This window comes from Mobula birostris, chromosome 7 (assembly GCF_030028105.1).
Source record: "Mobula birostris isolate sMobBir1 chromosome 7, sMobBir1.hap1, whole genome shotgun sequence".
Taxonomy (NCBI): Eukaryota; Metazoa; Chordata; class Chondrichthyes; order Myliobatiformes; family Myliobatidae; genus Mobula; species Mobula birostris.
In genome coordinates, this window is record NC_092376.1 from 175,321,746 (window position 1) to 175,344,680 (window position 22,935).

General features: G+C 47.0%; 1 protein-coding gene across 1 annotated transcript in view; it reads right to left on the reverse strand.

Annotated features, from left to right (window-relative positions):
* The window catches only part of LOC140200588 (calcium/calmodulin-dependent protein kinase type II subunit alpha), a 269,935-nt gene extending 247,299 nt beyond the window's left edge, over positions 1-22,636 (reverse strand). The window contains exons 1-2 of the mRNA XM_072264124.1: positions 22,354-22,636; positions 20,929-21,023 (exon numbers count right to left, since the gene is read on the reverse strand). Coding sequence (XP_072120225.1) covers positions 20,929-21,023; positions 22,354-22,415 — 157 coding nt within the window. The 5' untranslated portion in view covers positions 22,416-22,636. The remainder of the gene's footprint in view (positions 1-20,928; positions 21,024-22,353) is intronic.
* Positions 22,637-22,935: the final 299 nt, after the last annotated feature.

A 22,935-nucleotide genomic window follows, 5' to 3' on the forward strand; every position in this document is an offset into this window, starting at 1 on the left:
GTACTGTACACCAGAGTTATACAGTGACAGACCCGTCACACAGGTACTGTACACCAGAGTTATACAGTGACAGACCCGTCCCACAGGTACTGTACACCAGAGTTATACAGTGACAGACCCGTCCCACAGGTACTGTACACCAGAGTTATACAGTGACAGACCCGTCCCACAGGTACTGTACACCAGAGTTATACAGTGACAGACCCGTCCCACAGGTACTGTACACCAGAGTTATACAGTGACAGACCCGTCCCACAGGTACTGTACACCAGAGTTATACAGTGACAGACCCGTCCCACAGGTACTGTACACCAGAGTTATACAGTGACAGACCCGTCCCACAGGTACTGTACACCAGAGTTATACAGTGACAGACCCGTCCCACAGGTACTGTACACCAGAGTTATACAGTGACAGACCTATCCCCACAGGTACTGTACACCAGAGTTATACAGTGACAGACCCGTCCCACAGGTACTGTACACCAGAGTTATACAGTGACAGACCCGTCCCACAGGTACTGTACACCAGAGTTATACAGTGACAGACCCGTCCCACAGGTACTGTACACCAGAGTTATACAGTGACAGACCCGTCCCACAGGTACTGTACACCAGAGTTATACAGTGACAGACCCGTCCCACAGGTACTGTACACCAGAGTTATACAGTGACAGACCCGTCCCACAGGTACTGTACACCAGAGTTATACAGTGACAGACCCGTCCCACAGGTACTGTACACCAGAGTTATACAGTGACAGACCCGTCCCACTGGTACTGTACACCAGAGTTATACAGTGACAGACCCGTCCCCACTGGTACTGTACACCAGAGTTATACAGTGACAGACCCGTCCCCACTGGTACTGTACCCCGGTGATATACAGTGACAGACCAAACTCCACCAGTACTGTACCCCAGTGTTATACAGTGACAGTCCCATCCCCACTGGTACCGTACCCCAGTGTTATACAGTGACAAACCCGTCCCACAGGTACTGTACACCAGAGTTATACAGTGACAGACCTATCCCCACAGGTACTGTACACCAGAGTTATACAGTGACAGACCCGTCCCACAGGTACTGTACACCAGAGTTATACAGTGACAGACCCGTCCCACAGGTACTGTACACCAGAGTTATACAGTGACAGACCTATCCCCACAGGTACTGTACACCAGAGTTATACAGTGACAGACCTATCCCCACTGGTACTGTACACCAGAGTTATACAGTGACAGACCTATCCCCACTGGTACTGTACCCCGGTGTTATACAGTGACAGACCCGTCCCACAGGTACTGTACACCAGAGTTATACAGTGACAGACCCGTCCCACAGGTACTGTACACCAGAGTTATACAGTGACAGACCTATCCCCACTGGTACCGTACACCAGAGTTATACAGTGACAGACCCGTCCCCACTGGTACTGTACACCAGAGTTATACAGTGACAGACCTATCCCCACTGGTAATGTACACCAGAGTTATACAGTGACAGACCTATCCCCACTGGTAATGTACCCCGGTGTTATACAGTGACAGTCCTATCCCCACTGGTACTGTACCCGGGTGTTATACAGTGACAGACCCGTCCCACAGGTACTGTACACCAGAGTTATACAGTGACAGACCCGTCCCCACTGGTACCGTACACCAGAGTTATACAGTGACAGACCCGTCCCCACCGGTACCGTACCCCAGAGTTATACAGTGACAGACCTATCCCCACTGGTACTGTACACCAGAGTTATACAGTGACAGACCCGTCCCCACTGGTACTGTACCCCAGTGATATACAGTGACAGACCAAACTCCACCAGTACTGTACCCCAGTGTTATACAGTGACAGTCCCATCCCCACTGGTACCGTACCCCAGTGTTATACAGTGACAAACCCGTCCCCACCAGTACTGTACCCCGGTGTTATACAGTGACAGTCCCATCCCCACCAGTACTGTACCCCGGTGTTATACAGTGACAGTCCCATCCCCACCAGTACTGTACCCCAGTGATATACAGTGACAGTCCCATCCCCACCGGTACTGTACCCCGGTGTTATACAGTGACAGACCCGTCCCCACCAGTACTGTACCCCAGTGTTATACAGTGACAAACCCGTCCCCACCAGTACTGTACCCCGGTGTTATACAGTGACAGACCCGTCCCCACCAGTACTGTACCCCGGTGTTATACAGTGACAGACTGTCCCCACCGATACTGTCCCCCAGTGTTATACAGTGACGAACCCATCCCCACTGGTACTGTACCCCGGTGTTATACAGTGACAGACCCGTCCCCACTGGTACTGTACCCCGGTGTTATACAGTGACAGACCCGTCCCCACTGGTACTGTACCCCGGTGTTATACAGTGACAGACCGTCCCCACCGATACTGTCCCCCAGTGTTATACAGTGACAGACCCGTCCCCACCAGTACTGTACCCCGGTGTTATACAGTGACAGACCCGTCCCCACCAGTACTGTACCCCGGTATTATACAGTGACAGACTGTCCCCACCGATACTGTCCCCCAGTGTTATACAGTGACGAACCCATCCCCACTGGTACTGTACCCCGGTGTTATACAGTGACAGACTGACCCACCAGTACTGTACCCCAGTGTTATACAGTGACAGACCCGTCCCCACCAAAACCATAGCCTGGCTTTTAACGGTGACAGACCCGTGCCCACCGGTACTATACTCTGGTATTTAACGGTGACAGACCCGTGCCCACCGGTACTATACTCTGGTATTTAACGGTGACAGATCTGTGCCCACCGGTACTATACTGGTACAAAAGCCGTGGATGAACCAGGAGGTACGTCGTCTGCAGGCTAGACCCGTGGCATTCAAGTCTGGCGACCCAGGTCTGTACCAGAAAACCAGGTATGATTTACAGAGCGCTATTTCAAGGGTGAAGAGACAATTTCGAATGAGGTTGGAGGCGATATCAGATGCACGGCAACTCTGGCAGGGACTGCAAGATATTACTTCCTGCAAAGCGAAACCCAATAGCATGAATGACAGCGATGCTTCACTACCAGATGAACTCAACGCCTTCTATGCATGTTTTGAAAGGAAGAACACAACTACAGCTGTGAAGATCCCTGCTGCACCTGATGACCCTGTGATCTCTGTCTCAGAGGCCGATGTTAGACTGTCTTTAAAGAGAGTGAACTCTCACAAGGCAGAAGGTCCAGTTGGAGTACCTGGTAAGGCTCTGAAAACCTGTGCCAATCAACTAGCGGGAATATTCAAGGACGTTTTAAACCTCTCACTGCTGTGGACAGAAGTTCCCACTTGCTTCAAAAAGGCAACAATTATACCAGTGCCAAAGAAGAACAATGTGGGCTGCCTTAATGACTATCACCCGGTAGCGCTCACATCGACAGTGATGAAATGCTTTGAGAGGTTGGTCATGACTAGACTGAACTCCTGCGTCAGCAAGGACCTGGACCCATTGCAATTTGCCTATCACCACAATAGGTCAACAACAGATGCATTCTCAATGACTCTTCTTACGGCTTAAGACCATCTAGACAACACAAACACCTACGTCAGGATGCCATTCATCGACTATAGCTCAGCATTTAATACCATCATCTCCACAATCCTGATTGAGAAGTTGCAGAATCTGCACATCTGTACTTCCCTCTGCAATTGGATCCTCGACTTCCTAACCGGAAGACCACAATCTGTGCGGATTGGTGATAACATTTCCCCCTCGCTGACGATCAATACCTGCGCACCTCAGGGGTGTGTGCTTAGCCCACTGCTCTACTCTCTGTATACACATGGCTATGTGGCTAGGCATAGCTCAAATACCATCTATAATTTTGCTGATGATACAATCATTGTTGGTAGAATCTCAGGTGGTGACGAGAGGACGTACAGGAGTGAGATATGCCAACTAGTGGAGTGGTGCCACAGCAACAACCTGGCACTCAACGTCAGTAAGATGAAAGAGCTGATTGTGGACTTCAAGAAGGGTAAGACGAAGGAACACAAACCAATCCTCATAGAGGGATCAGAAGTGGAGAGAGTGAGCAGCTTCAAGTTCCTGGGTGTCAAGATCTCTGAGGATCTAACCTGATCCCAACATATCGATGTAGTCATAAAGAAGGCAAGACAGCGACTATACTTTATTAGGAGTTTGAAGAGATTTGGCATGTCAACAAATACACTCAAAAACTTCCATAGTTGTGCCGTGGAGAGCATTCTGACAGGCTGCATCACTGTCTGGTATGGAGGGGCTACTGCACAGGACCGAAAGAAGCTGCAGGAGGTTGTAAATCTAGCCAGCTCCATTTTGGGCACTAGCCTGCAAAGTACCCAGGACATCTTTAGGGAGTGGTGTCTCAGAAAGGCAGCATCCATTATTAAAGACCTCCAGCACCCAGGGCATGCCCTTTTCTTACTGTTACCATCAGGGAGGAGATACAGAAGCCTGAAGGCACACACTCAGTGATTCAGGAACAGCTTCTTCCCCTCTGCCATCCAATTCCTAAATGGACATTGAAGCTTTGGACACGACCTCACTTTTTTTAATATGCAATATTTCTGTTTTTGCACATTAGTTTAAATCTATTCAACATACATAAATTGATTTACTTGTTTATTTATTATTATGTTTTATTTTATTTATTATTATTATTATTTTTTTCTCTCTGCTAGATTGTGTATTGCATTGAACAGCTGCTGCTAAGTTAACAAATTTGACGTCACATGCCCACCAGTACTATACCCTGGTGTTAAACAGTGACAGGCCCGTGCCATTTAGTACCATGTCCCGCTGTTCTCCAGAGACAGGGCCAGCCCCACTGGTACCGTACCCTGGTTATAAACAGTGACAGAACCAACCCAAAAATGTTATCCCCCAGTCTTCTACAGTGACAGACCCGTCCCACAGGTACTGTACACCAGAGTTATACAGTGACAGACCCGTCCCACAGGTACTGTACACCAGAGTTATACAGTGACAGACCTATCCCCACAGGTACTGTACACCAGAGTTATACAGTGACAGACCCGTCCCACAGGTACTGTACACCAGAGTTATACAGTGACAGACCCGTCCCACAGGTACTGTACACCAGAGTTATACAGTGACAGACCCGTCCCACAGGTACTGTACACCAGAGTTATACAGTGACAGACCCGTCCCACAGGTACTGTACACCAGAGTTATACAGTGACAGACCTATCCCCACAGGTACTGTACACCAGAGTTATACAGTGACAGACCCGTCCCACAGGTACTGTACACCAGAGTTATACAGTGACAGACCCGTCCCACAGGTACTGTACACCAGAGTTATACAGTGACAGACCCGTCCCACAGGTACTGTACACCAGAGTTATACAGTGACAGACCCGTCCCACAGGTACTGTACACCAGAGTTATACAGTGACAGACCCGTCCCACAGGTACTGTACACCAGAGTTATACAGTGACAGACCCGTCCCACAGGTACTGTACACCAGAGTTATACAGTGACAGACCCGTCCCACAGGTACTGTACACCAGAGTTATACAGTGACAGACCCGTCCCACAGGTACTGTACACCAGAGTTATACAGTGACAGACCCGTCCCACAGGTACTGTACACCAGAGTTATACAGTGACAGACCCGTCCCCACTGGTACTGTACCCCGGTGATATACAGTGACAGACCAAACTCCACCAGTACTGTACCCCAGTGTTATACAGTGACAGTCCCATCCCCACTGGTACCGTACCCCAGTGTTATACAGTGACAAACCCGTCCCACAGGTACTGTACACCAGAGTTATACAGTGACAGACCTATCCCCACAGGTACTGTACACCAGAGTTATACAGTGACAGACCCGTCCCACAGGTACTGTACACCAGAGTTATACAGTGACAGACCTATCCCCACAGGTACTGTACACCAGAGTTATACAGTGACAGACCCGTCCCACAGGTACTGTACACCAGAGTTATACAGTGACAGACCTATCCCCACTGGTACCGTACACCAGAGTTATACAGTGACAGACCCGTCCCCACTGGTACTGTACACCAGAGTTATACAGTGACAGACCTATCCCCACTGGTACTGTACCCCGGTGATATACAGTGACAGACCCGTCCCACAGGTACTGTACACCAGAGTTATACAGTGACAGACCTATCCCCACTGGTACTGTACACCAGAGTTATACAGTGACAGACCTATCCCCACTGGTACTGTACACCAGAGTTATACAGTGACAGACCCGTCCCACAGGTACTGTACCCCGGTGATATACAGTGACAGACCCGTCCCCACTGGTACTGTACCCCAGTGATATACAGTGACAGACCAAACTCCACCAGTACTGTACCCCAGTGTTATACAGTGACAGTCCCATCCCCACTGGTACCGTACCCCAGTGTTATACAGTGACAAACCCGTCCCCACCAGTACTGTACCCCGGTGTTATACAGTGACAGACCCGTCCCCACCAGTACTGTACCCCGGTGTTATACAGTGACAGTCCCATCCCCACTGGTACTGTACCCCAGTGATATACAGTGACAGACCCGTCCCCACCAGTACTGTACCCCAGTGTTATACAGTGACAGACCCGTCCCCACCAGTACTGTACCCCGGTGTTATACAGTGACAGACCCGTCCCCACCAGTACTGTACCCCGGTGTTATACAGTGACAGTCCCATCCCCACTGGTACTGTACCCCAGTGATATACAGTGACAGACCCGTCCCCACCGGTACTGTACCCCGGTGTTATACAGTGACAGACCCGTCCCCACCAGTACTGTACCCCGGTGTTATACAGTGACAGACCTGTCCCCACCAGTACTGTACCCCGGTGTTATACAGTGACAGACCCGTCCCCACTGGTACCGTACCCCAGTGTTATACAGTGACAAACCAAACTCCACCAGTACTGTACCCCGGTGTTATACAGTGACAGACCCGTCCCCACCAGTACTGTACCCCGGTGTTATACAGTGACAGTCCCATCCCCACTGGTACTGTACCCCGGTGTTATACAGTGACAAACCCGTCCCCACCAGTACTGTACCCCGGTGTTATACAGTGACAGACCCGTCCCCACCAGTACTGTACCCCGGTGTTATACAGTGACAGTCCCATCCCCACTGGTACTGTCCCCCAGTGATATACAGTGACAGACCCGTCCCCACCGGTACTGTACCCCGGTGTTATACAGTGACAGACCCGTCCCCACCAGTACTGTACCCCGGTGTTATACAGTGACAGACCCGTCCCCACCAGTACTGTACCCCGGTGATATACAGTGACAGACCCGTCCCCACCAGTACTGTACCCCGGTATTATACAGTGACAGACTGTCCCCACCGATACTGTCCCCCAGTGTTATACAGTGACGAACCCATCCCCACTGGTACTGTACCCCGGTGTTATACAGTGACAGACCCGTCCCCACTGGTACTGTACCCCAGTGTTATACAGTGACAGACCCGTCCCCACCAGTACTGTACCCCGGTATTATACAGTGACAGACCCGTCCCCACTGGTACTGTACCCCGGTGTTATACAGTGACAGACCCGTCCCCACTGGTACTGTACCCCGGTGTTATACAGTGACAGACCCGTCCCCACTGGTACTGTACCCCGGTGATATACAGTGACAGACCCGTCCCCACTGGTACTGTACCCCGGTGTTATACAGTGACAGACCCGTCCCCACTGGTACCGTACCCCGGTGATATACAGTGACAGACCCGTCCCCACTGGTACCGTACCCCGGTGTTACACGGTGACAGACCCGTCCTCACCGGTACTGTACCCCGGTGATATACAGTGACAGACCCGTCCCCACCGGTACCGTACCCCGGTGTTACACAGTGACAGACCCGTCCCCACCGGTACCGTACCCCGGTGATAAACAGTGACAGACCCGTCCCCACTGGTACCGTACCCCGGTGTTACACAGTGACAGACCCGTCCCCACCGGTACCGTACCCTGGTGTTACACAGTGACAGACCCGTCCCCACCGGTACCGTACCCTGGTGTTATACATTGACAGACCCATCCCCACATGTACTGTACCGTAATGTTATTCAGTGACAGATTTGTTGCCACCAATACTGTACCCTGGTGTTATACAGTGACAGATATGTTGCCGATACTAAACGCCAGTGTAATACCAGTGACAGGTATTTTGCTGACTCCGTATGCCAGTGTATTACAGTGACATAGAGGTTGCTGATACTGTACGCCAGTGTAACACAGTGACAGACACCGATACTGCACGCCAGTGTAATACAGTGACATATAGTTTGCTGACACTGTATGCCAGTGTAATACAGTGACAGATAAGTCAGCAATACTGTATGCCAGTGTAATACAGTGACAGATAGGTCAGCAATACTGTATGCCAGTGTAATACAGTGACAGATCTGTTGCCTGATACTGCCCTCCAGACTTACGCCCTTACAGTTCGCTATTGTATGTTTATACCATCACCCAGATTTCAAAGTTCAAACATTTAGCATTCCAAAGAAATTTCTTATCGAATTACACACATGGCACCATATATAACTCTGAAATTCTTTGTCTGGCAGGCATCCACAGTAATTACCGAGACCCACGATAGAGTCAATGAAAATTGCACCTAACAGGAAGGACAAACAACCAACGTGTAAAAGACATCAAACTGTGCAAATACAAAAAGGAAGAATTATAATAATAAATAACGTATAAATATTGAGAACATGAGATGACAAGTCCTTGAAACTGAGTCCGTAGATTATGAGAACAGTTCAGTGATGGGGTGAGTGAAGTTATCCTCTGTGGTTCAATAGCCTGATGGTTGAGGGGCAATAACTGTTCCTGAACCTGGTGGTGTGGGTCCTGAGGCTCCTGTACCTACTTCCTGATGGCAGCAGAGAGAAGAGAGAATGGCCTGGGTGGTGGAGGTCACTGATTTCCTGTGATGGTGCTTAATGGTGGGGTGGGCTTTACTAACAATGGACTGAGGAGTGGTGTACACAGCCCATGCACATTAACATTTCTCTTGTCCCATTTGCCGGTGACAAACAAGATGCAAAGCAGTTAAACAAAGGATCACATTAAAATTTAAAAACTCTGCTAACTGTCCTTGATTCATGGGGATAATTTCAAACACCCACTCTGAGAGGTGAGTGCTTACATCTCCCACCATATTACACATCCTACACAAAACACTCAACGTTTCAGCCACAACCTCAGTGTTCGTTATAATTCCTACAATAATTGCTCAGGCACAATTACCATGGAGAAAAGAAGAAACTCACACTTCAATCGACCACCTCCTTAAAGTTGTGGCTTCAAGGTCTTGACCTCAATAGGAACCCTTGTCCTGTATAATTTTCAAACTTAGTGTGTGATCCTGGTCATCGTAGGCAAGGTTGAAGGTGGTCTTAGAGCCATAGAATATTACAGCACAAAACAGGCCAGTCAGCCTATCTTCTCTTTGCCAAGCAACACACATCAAAATTGCTGGTGAACGCAGCAGGCCAGGCAGCATCTCTAGGAAGAGGTACAGTCAATGTTTTGGGCCGAGATCCTCCGTCAGAACTAACTGAAAGAAGAGCTAGTAAGGGATTTAAGCCTGCTGCGTTCACCAGCAACTTTGATGTGTGTTGCTTGAATTTCCAGCATCTGCAGAACTCCTTGTGTTCTCTTTGCCAAACTATTATTTTGCGTAGTCCCCATAACCTGCGCCCAGATCATTGCCTCCATACCCCACCCATCCATATACCTACTCAAATTTCTCTTAAATGATGAAATCAAACCCACATCCACCACATCTTTCGGCAGCTCGTTCCACACTCTCACCACTCTTTGAATGGAGAAGTTCCCCTCATGACCCCTTTCATCTTTCACCCTTAACCTATGGCCTTGAGTTCCAGTCTCACCCTATCTCAGTGGAAAAAGCCTGTTTGCATTTACCCTATCTATACCCCTCATTACACTGTCTACCTCTGTCAAATCTCCCCTCACTCTCCTGCACTCCAGGGAATAAAGTCTTAACCTATTCAAATTTTCCTTGTAACTCAGGACCTCAAGTCCTGGTAACATCCTTGTAAATTTTCTCTGCACTCTTTCAATCTTATTGATATCTTTCCTGTAGGCAGGTGATCAGAATTGCACACAATAATCCAAATTAGGGTTCACTAACATCTTCTACAACTTCAAGATTATATCCCATCTCCTGTACTCAATGCTCTGAAGCTCTCCTTACAAGCTTATCTACCTGTCAAGTTGCACCTGTTACTCGATAATTCACATGCAAAGGCTTTGGAGCAGCAAACAAAGTGAGTGCGATAAATCTCTCTGTAATGCTTTAGATTCTCCGATGAAAAAATCCTCAATGATTTAACTCAGCGTTTGGGTTTCATTTTACCAAAGGAATGAGTAATAGTTCTAGAACACTACAGTATAGTACAGCTCTTCAGCCCACGATGTTGTGCCGACCTTTTAACCTGCTTTAAGATTAAGTTAACCCTTCCCTCCTACACAGCCCTCCATTTTTCAATCATTCATTGTGCTTATCTAAGAGTTTCTTAAATGCCCCTAATGTATCTGCCATATACGTGTAGAAAAAACCTTCCTCTAACATCCCCCTATACTTTCCTCCAAACATCTTAAAATTATGTCCCTTCATATTAGCCATCTTCATTCACTCTGGAGCTGATGGGAAGTTAATTGGGGGAAATAATTGGGTAAGTCAAGTGATTTATTAATGTCACATTTACTGAGATACAGTGAAAAACTTGTCTTGCACACAGATCAGATCACTCCACAGTGCCTTGAGGGAGAACAAGGGAAACATTAACAGCGCTGAGGACATTTTCAGAAGGTGATGCCTCAGAAAGGCAGCATTATCACTGAAGACCCCCATCACCCATGAGTTGCTGTCTTATTGCTACCACCAGGCAGGAGGTACGAGAGACTGAACGTTCCAGGAACAGCTTCTTCCCCTTCACCATCAGATTTCTGAAGGGACATTGAACCAAACTTTGAATGCTACATCACTGTTTTTTTTGCTCTCTTTTCACTCTACTTACATATTTTAAATTTTTTAAATATTTCTTCTTGTGATTGATAGTTATTTTTATGTACTGCACTGTACTGCTGCTGCAAAACAACAAATTGTACTACTTATGTCAGTGAGAATAAACCTGATTGTGATTCTGATTGTGAGAGTGCAGAACAAAATGTTACAGAGGAAGTTCAGAACAGGCAGACAACAAGGTGCAAAGTCACAACAAGCGAGATTATAAGGTCAAGACTCCACCTTATCATGCAAGGGACTGTTCAATGGTCTTGTAACAGCTAGATAGAATCCGTCCTTGGGTTTGGTGGTATGTGCTTTCCTCTGCCGATGGAAGAACATAAGGGCATAAGAAATAGGAGCAGGAGTCGGCCATCTGGCCCATCGAGCCTGCTCCACCATTCAATAAGATCCTGGCTGATCTGACCATGGACTCATCTCCACCTACCTGTCTTTTCCCCATAACCTTTAATTCCCCTACTATGCAAAAATCTATCCAACCTTGTCTTAAATATATTTACTGAGGTAGCTTCCATTGCTTCACTGGGCAGGGAATTCCACAGATTCACCACTTTCTGGGAAAAAGAGTTCCTTCTCATCTCCATCCTAAATCTACTCCCCCAAGTCTCGAGGCTATGTCCCTTAGTTCTAGTCTCACCTACCAGTGGAACCAACTTTCTTGCTTCTATCTTATCTATCCGTTTTATATGTTTCTATAAGATCTCCTCTCATTCTGCTGAATTCCAACGAGTACAGTCCCAGGTGACTCAATCTCTCCTCATCATCTCACTCCCTCGTCTCTAGAATCTATCTGATAAACCTCCTCTGCACCACCTCCAAAGCCAGTATATCCTTCCTCAAGTAAGGAGACCAGAACTGCACACAGTACTCCAGGTGTGGCCTCACCAGTACCCTGTATAGTTACAACATAACCTCCCTGCTCTTAAATTCAATCCCTCTAGCAATGAAGGTCAACATTCCATTTGCCTTCTTGATAGCCCGGTGCACCTGCAAACCAACCTTTTGTGATTCGTGCACAAGCACTCCCAAGTCCCTCTGCACAGCAGCATGCTGCAATCTTTTACTATTTAAATATTGATCTGCTCTTTCATTTTCCCTTCCAAAGTGGATGACCTCACATTTACCAACATTGTACTCTATCTGCCAGACCTTTAACCACTGCAGGGAGATATAGAGATATCTATATCTCTCTGCAGACTGTCCGAATCCTCCACACAATATGCTTTTCCACTCAATTTAGTATCATCAGCAAATTTAGATACACTACACTCGGTCCCCTCTTCCAGATCGTTAATGTATATCATGAAAATTTGTGCGCCCAGCACCGACCCCTGTGGCACACCATTCACCATTGATTGCCAATCAGAGTAACAGCCATGTATCCCAATTCTCTGCTTTCTATTGGTTAACCAATCCTCTACCCATGCTAATTCATCACCTCCAACTCTATGCATCCTTATCTTATGGATAAATCTTTTACATGGTACCTTATTGAATGCCTTTTGGAAATCCAAGTAAATAACATCCATCTGTTCCCCTCAGAGGGGAGAGGAAGAAGAGAGAATGTCTGGGGTGAGTCGGTCTTTGATTTTGCTCAGGCAGTGAGAAGTGTAGACAGAGTCCCTGGAGGGGGCCACATCATGTGTTGAGGTGTGTCCACCACTCCCTACATTTCAATACCTTCTGCCTATAACCTTTGACACCCTTACCATCAAACTCCACTTTAAGTACACCCAATGACTTGGCCTCCACAGACATCTGCGGCAATGAATCTCACAGATTCACCATTTTCTTGCTAAAGAAATTTTTCCTCATCTCAGTTGTAAATTATGTCCCTCTGTCCCGCTACTCTAAGGCCATGCCCTCTGGTGCCAGACTCCCCCACTACAGGAAACAGCCTCAAGATGCACCCAACACGCATCAAAGTTGCTGGTGAACACAGCAGGCCAGGCAGCATCTGTAGGAAGAGGTGCAGTCGACGTTTCAGGCCGAGACCCTTCGTCAGGACTAACTGAAGGCTCGGCCTGAAACGTCGACTGCACCTCTTCCTACAGATGCTGCCTGGCCTGCTGCGTTCACCAGCAACTTTGATGTGTGTTGCTTGAATTTCCAGCATCTGCAGAATTCCTGTTGTTTGCAAGATGCACCCGTTAGTAGGTTAGTTGGTCATTGTAAATCGTCCTGTTATTCGGTTAGAGTTAAATCAGTGGGGTGCTGGATGGTGCAGCTCAAAGTTTCCATGTTGTATCTCTGAACAAAATTAAACTAATCCTACTTAAAATTTAAAAGTTAGCTTTATTTGTCATGTATATGCCAAATCATACAGTGAAATGTGTTGTTTGCATCAACAACCAACACAGTCTGAGAATGTTCTAGAGGGCCGCCCGCAAGTGTTGCCACATATTCTGGCACCAGCATTGTATTCTCTCACCCACCTCTGATTTAAAAGTCAGGCATCTGTTTTTACATCTTCTATTGTCTATTCCAAAGCATCTCAGTGTTCACTCGGTGGAGGACAAGCTGGATTGTGTTTGTCTGTGGCCGTGCTAGCACAAGATGAGTTACTGCTGTGGAATTGTTCTTGCAGAAACATGGCTCGAAGACAACATCCCATGCATTGTCAATCTACAGATCATGGCACTCAAATACTTGGTCTAGATTAGTATATATACTAATCTATCCCAATATATATATTTTGTTTGCAACTGTATGTTTTTCTGCTTTCATAATTATTTGTGCTATATGTGCGGTGTGCTGTTGGTACTGTTTTGCACCTTGGCCCCAGAAAAACTATGTTTCGTTTGTCTGTATTCATGGGTAAAGTTGAAAGACAATTGAACTTGAACTTGAAATATTTAGTTCCTGACCATGAACATTGCAACCACATCTCAGCAATGGCTCACGGATCACATCCGATTATTTATTTCTGTGCCACCAGAAGGAGACAAATGCACAAAGCTCGATCAATCAGTTTGTGGATGGCACGGAATTAGGAGGTGTTGTTGACGCTGAAGGTTGTGGTAGATTACAGGGGATTCGTGATCAGTGGGCTGAGGAGAGGCAAATGAATTTCAATACAGGTAGGTGTGAGGTGATACAAACCAGAGCAGGACTTACTCTAAGAATGGTCGGAAATTAGGGAGTGTAATGGAACAGAGGGAATTAGGAGTTCAAGTGCAATTTGTTGAAAGTGGCGTCACCTCGAATGTCATGGCTCTGGAGACAGTGCAGAGGTTTACCGGGATACTGTCTGGTTTAGGGGACGTATGCTAAAACAAGAGTTTGGACAAACTTGGGTTGTTGACTCTGGAGCAGTGGAGGCTGAGGGGAGATCTGATAGATTACGAGGGGTGACAGTATCTTCTTCCCAGGGTTGAAATGTCTAATACCAGAGGGCATACATTTAAGATGAGAGGGGGTAATTTCAAAGAAGATGTGAGGGGCAAATCTTTTACACAGAGAGTGGTGAGTGCCCGGAATGTGCTGCCTGGGGAGGTGGTAGAGGCAGATACAGTAGAGTATCTTAAAAGACATTTTGATAGCCACATAAATGTGAGGAAAATGGAAGGATATGGACATTGTGTAGGCAGAAAGGATCCGTTTAGTTGGCCGCTTGATTGCTAATTTAACTGGTTCGGCACAACATTGAGAGTCAATATCTTGTACTGTTCTATGTTCCATCTCAGATAGACAGGATGGTGTTCAGCCAGCTGCCCTTCGTCACCCACAGCACAAAGTATTGGAGATGGGATTTTATGCTGCAGTTGTTTAAATTGTTTGTGCGGTTTTGGTCACCCTGATATAGGGAAGATGTGCTTATAATGAAAGAGCGCAGAAACGATTTACGGGGATGTTGCCACGACTAGAGGGCCCGAGTTACTGGGGGACGTTGGAGCATAGGAGAATGAGGGGTTATCTTAAAGAAATATTTAAAATTATGAGAGGTATAAATAACAGACATCTTTACTTCTCATAATTTTAACTAGACGGCATAGATTTAGGGTGAGAGGCGAAAGTTTCAACTCTTTCAGCCAGAGGGTGGTGACTATATGAATAAGCTGCCAGAGGAAGTGGTTGAGGCCGGTGCGATATTATCATTTCAGAAGCTATTGGACAAGTACACGGAGGGGCAGGGCTTTGGAGAGAGATGGGCTGAATGGAGGATATTAGGACGGGCAGGGTGAATATTGTAGTCAGCATGGACTAGATGGGCCAAAGGGCCTGTATCTGAGCGATATTGCTCTGTGACTAATCCACCTACCTTGTTAAAAGCGCGGTGCATATTCTGATAAACGGCCATCAATTTTACTTGTTTACCATCTTCTCTGACTAGTAGGAGGCATATCTTTATGTTGGTGAGATTAGTTTCTCTTTGACACATTCCCGTTATCATCAGCAAACTTGTTTTCGTGCCACAGAACTCTCTAGCTTTCAGTATATTGACACCGTCATTCCTTTAACCAGGGATTAAAGCCTTAACTTTTGTCCTAGTTATTCAATGCACCATACTGGACCTAGGCGGATTCTAGTAAAGTCAGAGCCCCCCCAAGAACATCTCTATTTCTCCAACCCTGGACTTTAAACCACACTCTCAATGCAGAGGTAGATCAATGATTTCAGAGAGCAAATTTTAGTAAAGACAGACCAAATAACCGAGAAGGACCAAGCCTTTTTTCAGCTAGTGGTGTGCCTCAGGATTAGTTCTTGGCCCTCAATTATCCAACAATGTATTCATTCATTCAATTATTATGTGTCGTGTCGTATGGTGATCATGGTCTTTCCACAACCATAATTATCCTTGGCAAATTTTTCTACAGAAGTGGTTTGCCACTGCTTCCTTTGGGGCAGTGTCTTTAGAAGACGGGTGACCCCAGCCATTATCTATACTCTTCAGCGATTGTCTGCCTGGTGTCAGTGGTCGCATAACCAGGACTTGTGATATATACCAGCTGCTCATATGACCATCCACTATAAGCTCCCGTGGCTTCACGTGACCCTGATCGGGCGCTAAGCAGCTGCTACACCTTGTCCAAGGGTGACCCGCAGGCTAGCAGAGGGAAAGAGTGCCTCATACCTCCTTCGGTAGAGATGTACCTCTACCCTATCATCCAGACAATGAAATAATGTAGTCAAAAAGGGAACACAGTGACACAGGTCCAAATGCTATAAGACATAGGAGCAGAATTAGACCATTCAGCCCATCGAATCTGCTCTACCACTTCATCACGGCTGGTCGTTTTTCCCTCTCAGACTCACTCTCCTGCCTTCTCCCTGTAACCTTTAATGCCTCGACGAATCAGGAACCTATCAACCTCTGCTTTAAGTACACCAATGACCTGGCCTCCGCAGTAGACTGTGGCAATGAATTCAACCGATCCACCATCATCTTGCTAAAGGAATTTCTCCTCATCTCTGTTCTAAAGGGCCATTTCTGTATTCTGAGGCTGTGCCCTCTGATCCCAGACTCTCCCACTAAAGGTCACATCCTCGTTTTCCGACGTTCCATTGATGCTGCCTGGTTCCTCCAGCTTTCTGTGTGGAATTCCAGCAGCTGCAGAATCTCCCGTTCGTGACAAGTTGGCCTCGTCGACAAGAGGGTTGGAGTTTGAAACAAAAGAGTATCGGTACAATTATTCGTGGGTGTGGGTCAATCCAGAGAAATCTTAAGTGATTCAATGATTGAGAAACAGCTTCTACCCCTCTGCCATCAGATTTCCGAATGGACAATGAACCTGTGAGTGCTACCAACACAGCTTGCCTTATTCTGCATTGCTGCCACAAAACATGCTTCACAACATATGCCACTGATATTAAACCCGATTCTGGTTCTGATTCAACTTGAAGACTGCAAATGTTAATGGTAAGATTCTTAGCAGAGTGGAGGAACAGAGGTACATTTGGATCCATATCTATAGCTTCCTCAAAGTTGATTGTGTGCTTAAAAAGGCTCATAGTGTGTTGATTAGTCATCAGTCGGGGGATTGAGTTCAAGAGCTGTGAGATAATGTTTCACCTTTACAAAACCCTGGTTAAACCACACGTAGAATGTATGACCATATGACATAGGAGCAGAAATTAGGCCATCTGGCCCATCAACTCTGCTCCAGCATTTCATCATAACTGATCCATTTTCTCTCTCAGCCCGATCTCCTGACTTCTCCCCATATTCCCTCATACTCTGACCAACCAATCACCTTAAATATACATAAAGACTTGGCCTCCATGGCCGTTCGTGGCATAGTAGGAGAATTAAGGATTTTGGGCATGAGGCAGGTAGGTGGAGACGAGTCCAAGGTCAGATCAGTCATGATCTTATTGAACTGTGGAACAGGCTCAATGGGCCACATGGTCTATTCCTTATCTTCTTATGTTCTTCTAGACCCCTGTGGAATACCACTAGTCACTGGCAGCCAATCAGAAGAGGCTCCCTTTATTCCCGTTTTTTGCCTCCTGCCAATGAGCTAAGCTCCATCCATGCTGCCATCTTTCCTGTAAGACCATGGGCTCGTAGCTTGTTAAGTAGCCTCACGTGTAGCACCTTGTCAAAGGACTTCTGAAAATTCAAGTACACAACATCAACCGATTCTTCTTTGTCTATCCTGCTTGTTATTTCTTCAAGGAATTCCAACAGATTTGTTAGGCAAGATTTTCCCTTGGGGAACCATGCTGACTACGGCCTACTTTATCATCTGCCTCCAAGTACCCTGAGATCTTATCCTTGATAATCGACTCCAACATCTTCTTAACCACTGAGGTCAGACTAACTGGCCTATAGTTTCCTTTCTTCTGCCTCCCTTCCTTTTTGAAGAGTGAAGTGACATTTGTGATTTTTCAGATATCTCACGATTCTTGAAAGGTCTAATGCCTCCATCATGTCTTCAGCCACATCTTTCAAGACCCTGGGGTGTAGACCATCTAGTCCAGGTGACTTATCTACCTTCAGACCTCTCAGTTTCCCAAGAACTTTCTCCCTAGTAACGACAACTGCACACGCTTCTGATCCCTCTCGAACTTCTGGCATACTGCTAGTGTCTTCCACAGTAAAGACTGATGCAAAATACTGATTCAGTTCCTTCACCATCTCTTTGTCCCCCCCCCCCCATTACCACCTCTCCAGCATCATTTTCCAACTGTCCGAGATCTACTCTTGACTCTCTTTTACACTTTATGTATCTGAAAAACTTTTGGTATCCTCTTTAATATTATTGACTAGCTTACTTTCATATTCCATCTTTATCTTACCTTCTTAATGACTTTTTTAGTTGCCTTCTGTTGGGTTATTGTGTTCATTTCTGGTCACCTCATTACAGGAAGGATGTGGAAGCTTTAGAGAGGGTGCAGAGGAGATTTCCCAGGACGCTGTCTGAATTAGAAAGCGTGTCATGTGAGGACAGGTTCAGAGAGCTAGAGCTTTTCTCTTTGGAGTGAAGGAGGGTGAGAGGTGAATTGGTAGAGGGAAAGAAGATAACAAAAAGCATAGATGGAGTGGATAGGCATCACCTTTCTGTCAGGGTGGAAATTGCTAACACAAGAGGGCATAACTTTAAGGCGATTGGAGGAGAGTATAAGGGAATGTCAGAGGTAGGTTTTTTACACATAGAGTGGTGGGTGTGTGGAATGTGCTGCCTGAGGTGGTGGTAACTGCAGATGCATTAGGGACATTTCAAAACCTCTTAGACAGGGTGATAGAAAAATGAAGGTCTATGCAGGAGGGAAGGGTTAGATTGATCTTGGAGCAGGTTAAAAGGTTGGCACAACATTGTGGGCCGAATGGCCTGTGGTGTGCTGTAATGTTCCATGTTGCAGTGACAGAGCATTGGAATTGGTAAATTGGTTTATTATTGTCACATGTACTGAGACACAGTGAAAAACTTCCTGTTCATAGGGATCAGATCATTACAAAACAATAGCAGAATGCAGAATAAAGTGTCACAGTTACAGAGAAAGTGCAGTACAGGTGAACAATAAGGTGTAAGGTCATAACGAGGTGGACTGTGAGGTCAAAAGTCCAGTTTTGTCAAACGAAGAACAAGACTCAAATGAGAGGACATTGTTTCAACTACCGGGGTGGCGGGGAGCGGTCATTTAAAATTGGGGGTGGTGTTTGTCCGCAATTCTCCACCATAGGGAGTTACAGCCTTTAGATCACTGGAGGTACTTGAGGAGTTTTGTACATACAAAAATCAGGGGACGGGGGGCTTTGGAAACTAAAACAGATAGGAAGTTATAATCTGGGCTGGTCAGCTGAGACCTTTGAACAGTGAGGAAGATTTAATTTTTTTATTTATTTATATTATTTAAAGATACAGTGCAGAACTTCCAGCCTTTTGAGCACATTGCTGCACACAGCTCTCACTAAACCCTGCAATACCAGTAATTGCCAAGGGAGAAGGTTTATTTATTTATTTAGTTGGCGACGAACAGCCCTGTCAGTGTAACAAGCCAAGCCAGCTAGCAACCCCCGATTTAACCCAAGCCTAATCACAGGACAACTTATAATGTCTAGTTAACCTATTAACCCTCTTTGGACTGTAGGAGGAAACTGGAGCACAAAGAGGAAACCCATATGGTCACAGGGAGAACGTACAAACTCCTTACAGAGGACGCTGGAATTGAACTCCAAACTCCACACCTCGAGCTGCGATAGCACCACACTAAATGCTACTCTACTGTGGTGCCCTCACCCTGAACGACGGTGGGGAGTGACGGGGATATGCTGGGTCACCACCACCTCTCCAGCCCTGTCGCCCTGCTCCCTGCACCCTCCCCCTCTCCCTCTCCCTGCAGTCTGAGAGGAATTTGCTCTGGCTCTCTCTGAGGGAGTTTGCAAACCCTAGTTTCCTGTGTCACAGTGGAGGGGGAGACCAGTGTCCTTGAATGGAAAAGCCTACAAAAAGCAATGGATACAGCCCAGTCCATCACGAGCAAACCCTCCCCTCCATTGAGGACATCCACACAGAGCATCGTTGCAGGAAAGCAGCATCCATCATCGAAACCCCTACTGCCACCACCCATCACCCAGGCCATGCTCTCTTCTCACTGCTGCCATCAGGAAGAAGATACAGGAGTCTCAGGACCCACACCACCAGGTTCCGAAACAGTCATTAGCCCTCATCCATCATACTCTTGAACCAGAGAGATAACTTCACTCACCCCATCGCTGAACTGTTCCCACAACCTATAGACTCACTTCCAAGAACTCTTCATCTCATATTCTCTATATTTATTGCTATTTATTTATTTGTTATTATTTATTTTCTCTTCAGTGTTTGCACAGTGTGTTGTCATTTGCACATTTGTCTGTCCTGTTGTGTGTGGTCTTTCATAGATTCTGTTGTGTTTCTTGTATTTGCTGTGAATACCCACAGGAAAACGAATCTCAGGGTAGTATATGGAGATATATATGCACTTTGAACTTTGAGGGGGCAGAAGCAAGCACCAGGGCAGGTGTATCTTCCCCGGAAAATCACAGAGTATCGCAGTGAATCAAAGCCCCCACCCCTCCCATCCTCTCCTGAATTTGCACCCTCGCACCTTCTGAACACACACGGCTGGGGCTGCAGGGAAAACTAAACTCAGCAGAATGGCAACTTGGAACCTGAACTTGAAGCCACTCTGCCCACTGAGATGGGGCTAGCCCATCCATCTGCAGCCGGCTGCTGCTGCCTGTCCAGATGCCCAGCAGAGGGGCGGGATAGGCACTGAGAAAAGGTGATACATTTGAACACACATACACGACCCTTCACCAACATCTCCCAGTGTAATTAGCACAAGCCTGCATGCACACACACGCAAACACACACACAGTGTACAATCCCTCCAGAAACATCTCGATCAGACTCACCCCGAGCCGACAGCTTCTTGGTGTTGATAATCTTCGCTGCATATTCCTGTCCTGTCAAAGTCTTCACACAGCGCTTGACAATCGAGAAGGCTCCTCTGAAATCAGCAATATTTTACAATTTCAGTTTCACGCTGGCACACGCTCACTCACACACACCTACACACACACACACACACACACACACACACACACACACACATTCCCCCACACTCTCCTATATACACACACACACACTCCCACCACACACACATACACACACTTCCCCACACTCTCCTATATACACACACACACACAAACTCCCACCACACACACATATACACACACTCTCCCACACTCTCATACACACATACACATATACACACAGACACACTCTCCCACACACACACACACACTCTCCCACACACACACACACACACATGCAGTCACACTCTCATACACACACACACGCATACACACACGCACACTCCCCCACACTCACAGTCCCACCACACACACACACACACACATATACACACAGACACTCTCCCACACTCTCATACACACATACACATATACACACAGACACACTCTCCCACACACACACACACACTCTCCCACACACACACACACACATGCAGACACACTCTCATACACACACACACATACACACACGCACACTCCCCCACACTCACAGTCCCACCACACACACACACACATATACACACAGACACTCTCCCACACTCTCATACACACACACATATACACACACGCAGACACACTCTCACACACACACTCCCCCACACTCACACACACATACACACACGCACACTCCCCCACACTCACAGTCCCACCACACACACACACACACACACACACACACACACACACACACATATACACACAGACACTCTCCCACACTCTCATACACACACACACATATACACACACGCAGACACACTCTCACACACACACATACACACACGCACACTCCCCCACACTCACAGTCCCACCACACACACACACACACACATATACACACACACATATACACACAGACACTCTCCCACACTCTCATACACACACACACATATACACACAGACACGCTCTCCCACACACACACACACTCTCACACACACACATATACACACACACACACACATGCAGACACACTCTCACACACACACATACACACACGCACACTCCCCCCCACTCACAGTCCCACCACACACATATAAACACACACCCCGACACTCATACATAAACACATCACACTCACACATTCCCACTGTACACACACACTCTCTCTCACTATCCCCCATTCACACATACACAAATACATACACACACTCACAGGTACAGACATACACACACAGACACACGTCAAACTTAAAATTGTAAAAAGGCGAATGTTTTTTCGTCCAATCTCGAGGGTTGCAATTCCTTACTTTCCCAGCTCCTCGTACATCTGATATTCCTCGCTGAACCGAGTGGACGTTATCGTGGCCATGCTGATTCCTCCTGTGTATCTCCTCTCTCTCTCTCTCTCTCTCTCTCTCTCTCGCTCTCTCTCTCTCTCTCTCTTTCTCTCCCTCCGTGTCTCTCTCTCTCTGTACTGGGGAAGTCTCTCTTCTTCTCGCCGAGCTGGCTTTGATTGGCAATTCCCCTACACGGGAAAAGCCCGTCTACATCGGAGCCGCACCGAGCTCTCACTAGTCGCTGGTTATTTCATCAACCTTCCTCCTCCCCAGCATCGATCTCCTCCCCTTCCCCCCCCTTCGCCAGCCAGACCTGTTTCCAAGACAACATTGGAGGCAGGAACAGTGGAACCCGCGCACACTCCCTCGGAAGGGAGAGGAATTGGAGGGGCTAAACTGAGTCGGGATATTATCCCTGGTAGAGGGCTGTGAGTTCTGACATCGGGCTAGAGGAGAGGGTTTCCAAGCCCTAAACACCAGGTTCTGCAGGTGTTGGAAATGCAGAGTAACACAGGCAGAATACTGGAGGAATGCGGAAGGTCAGGCAGTATC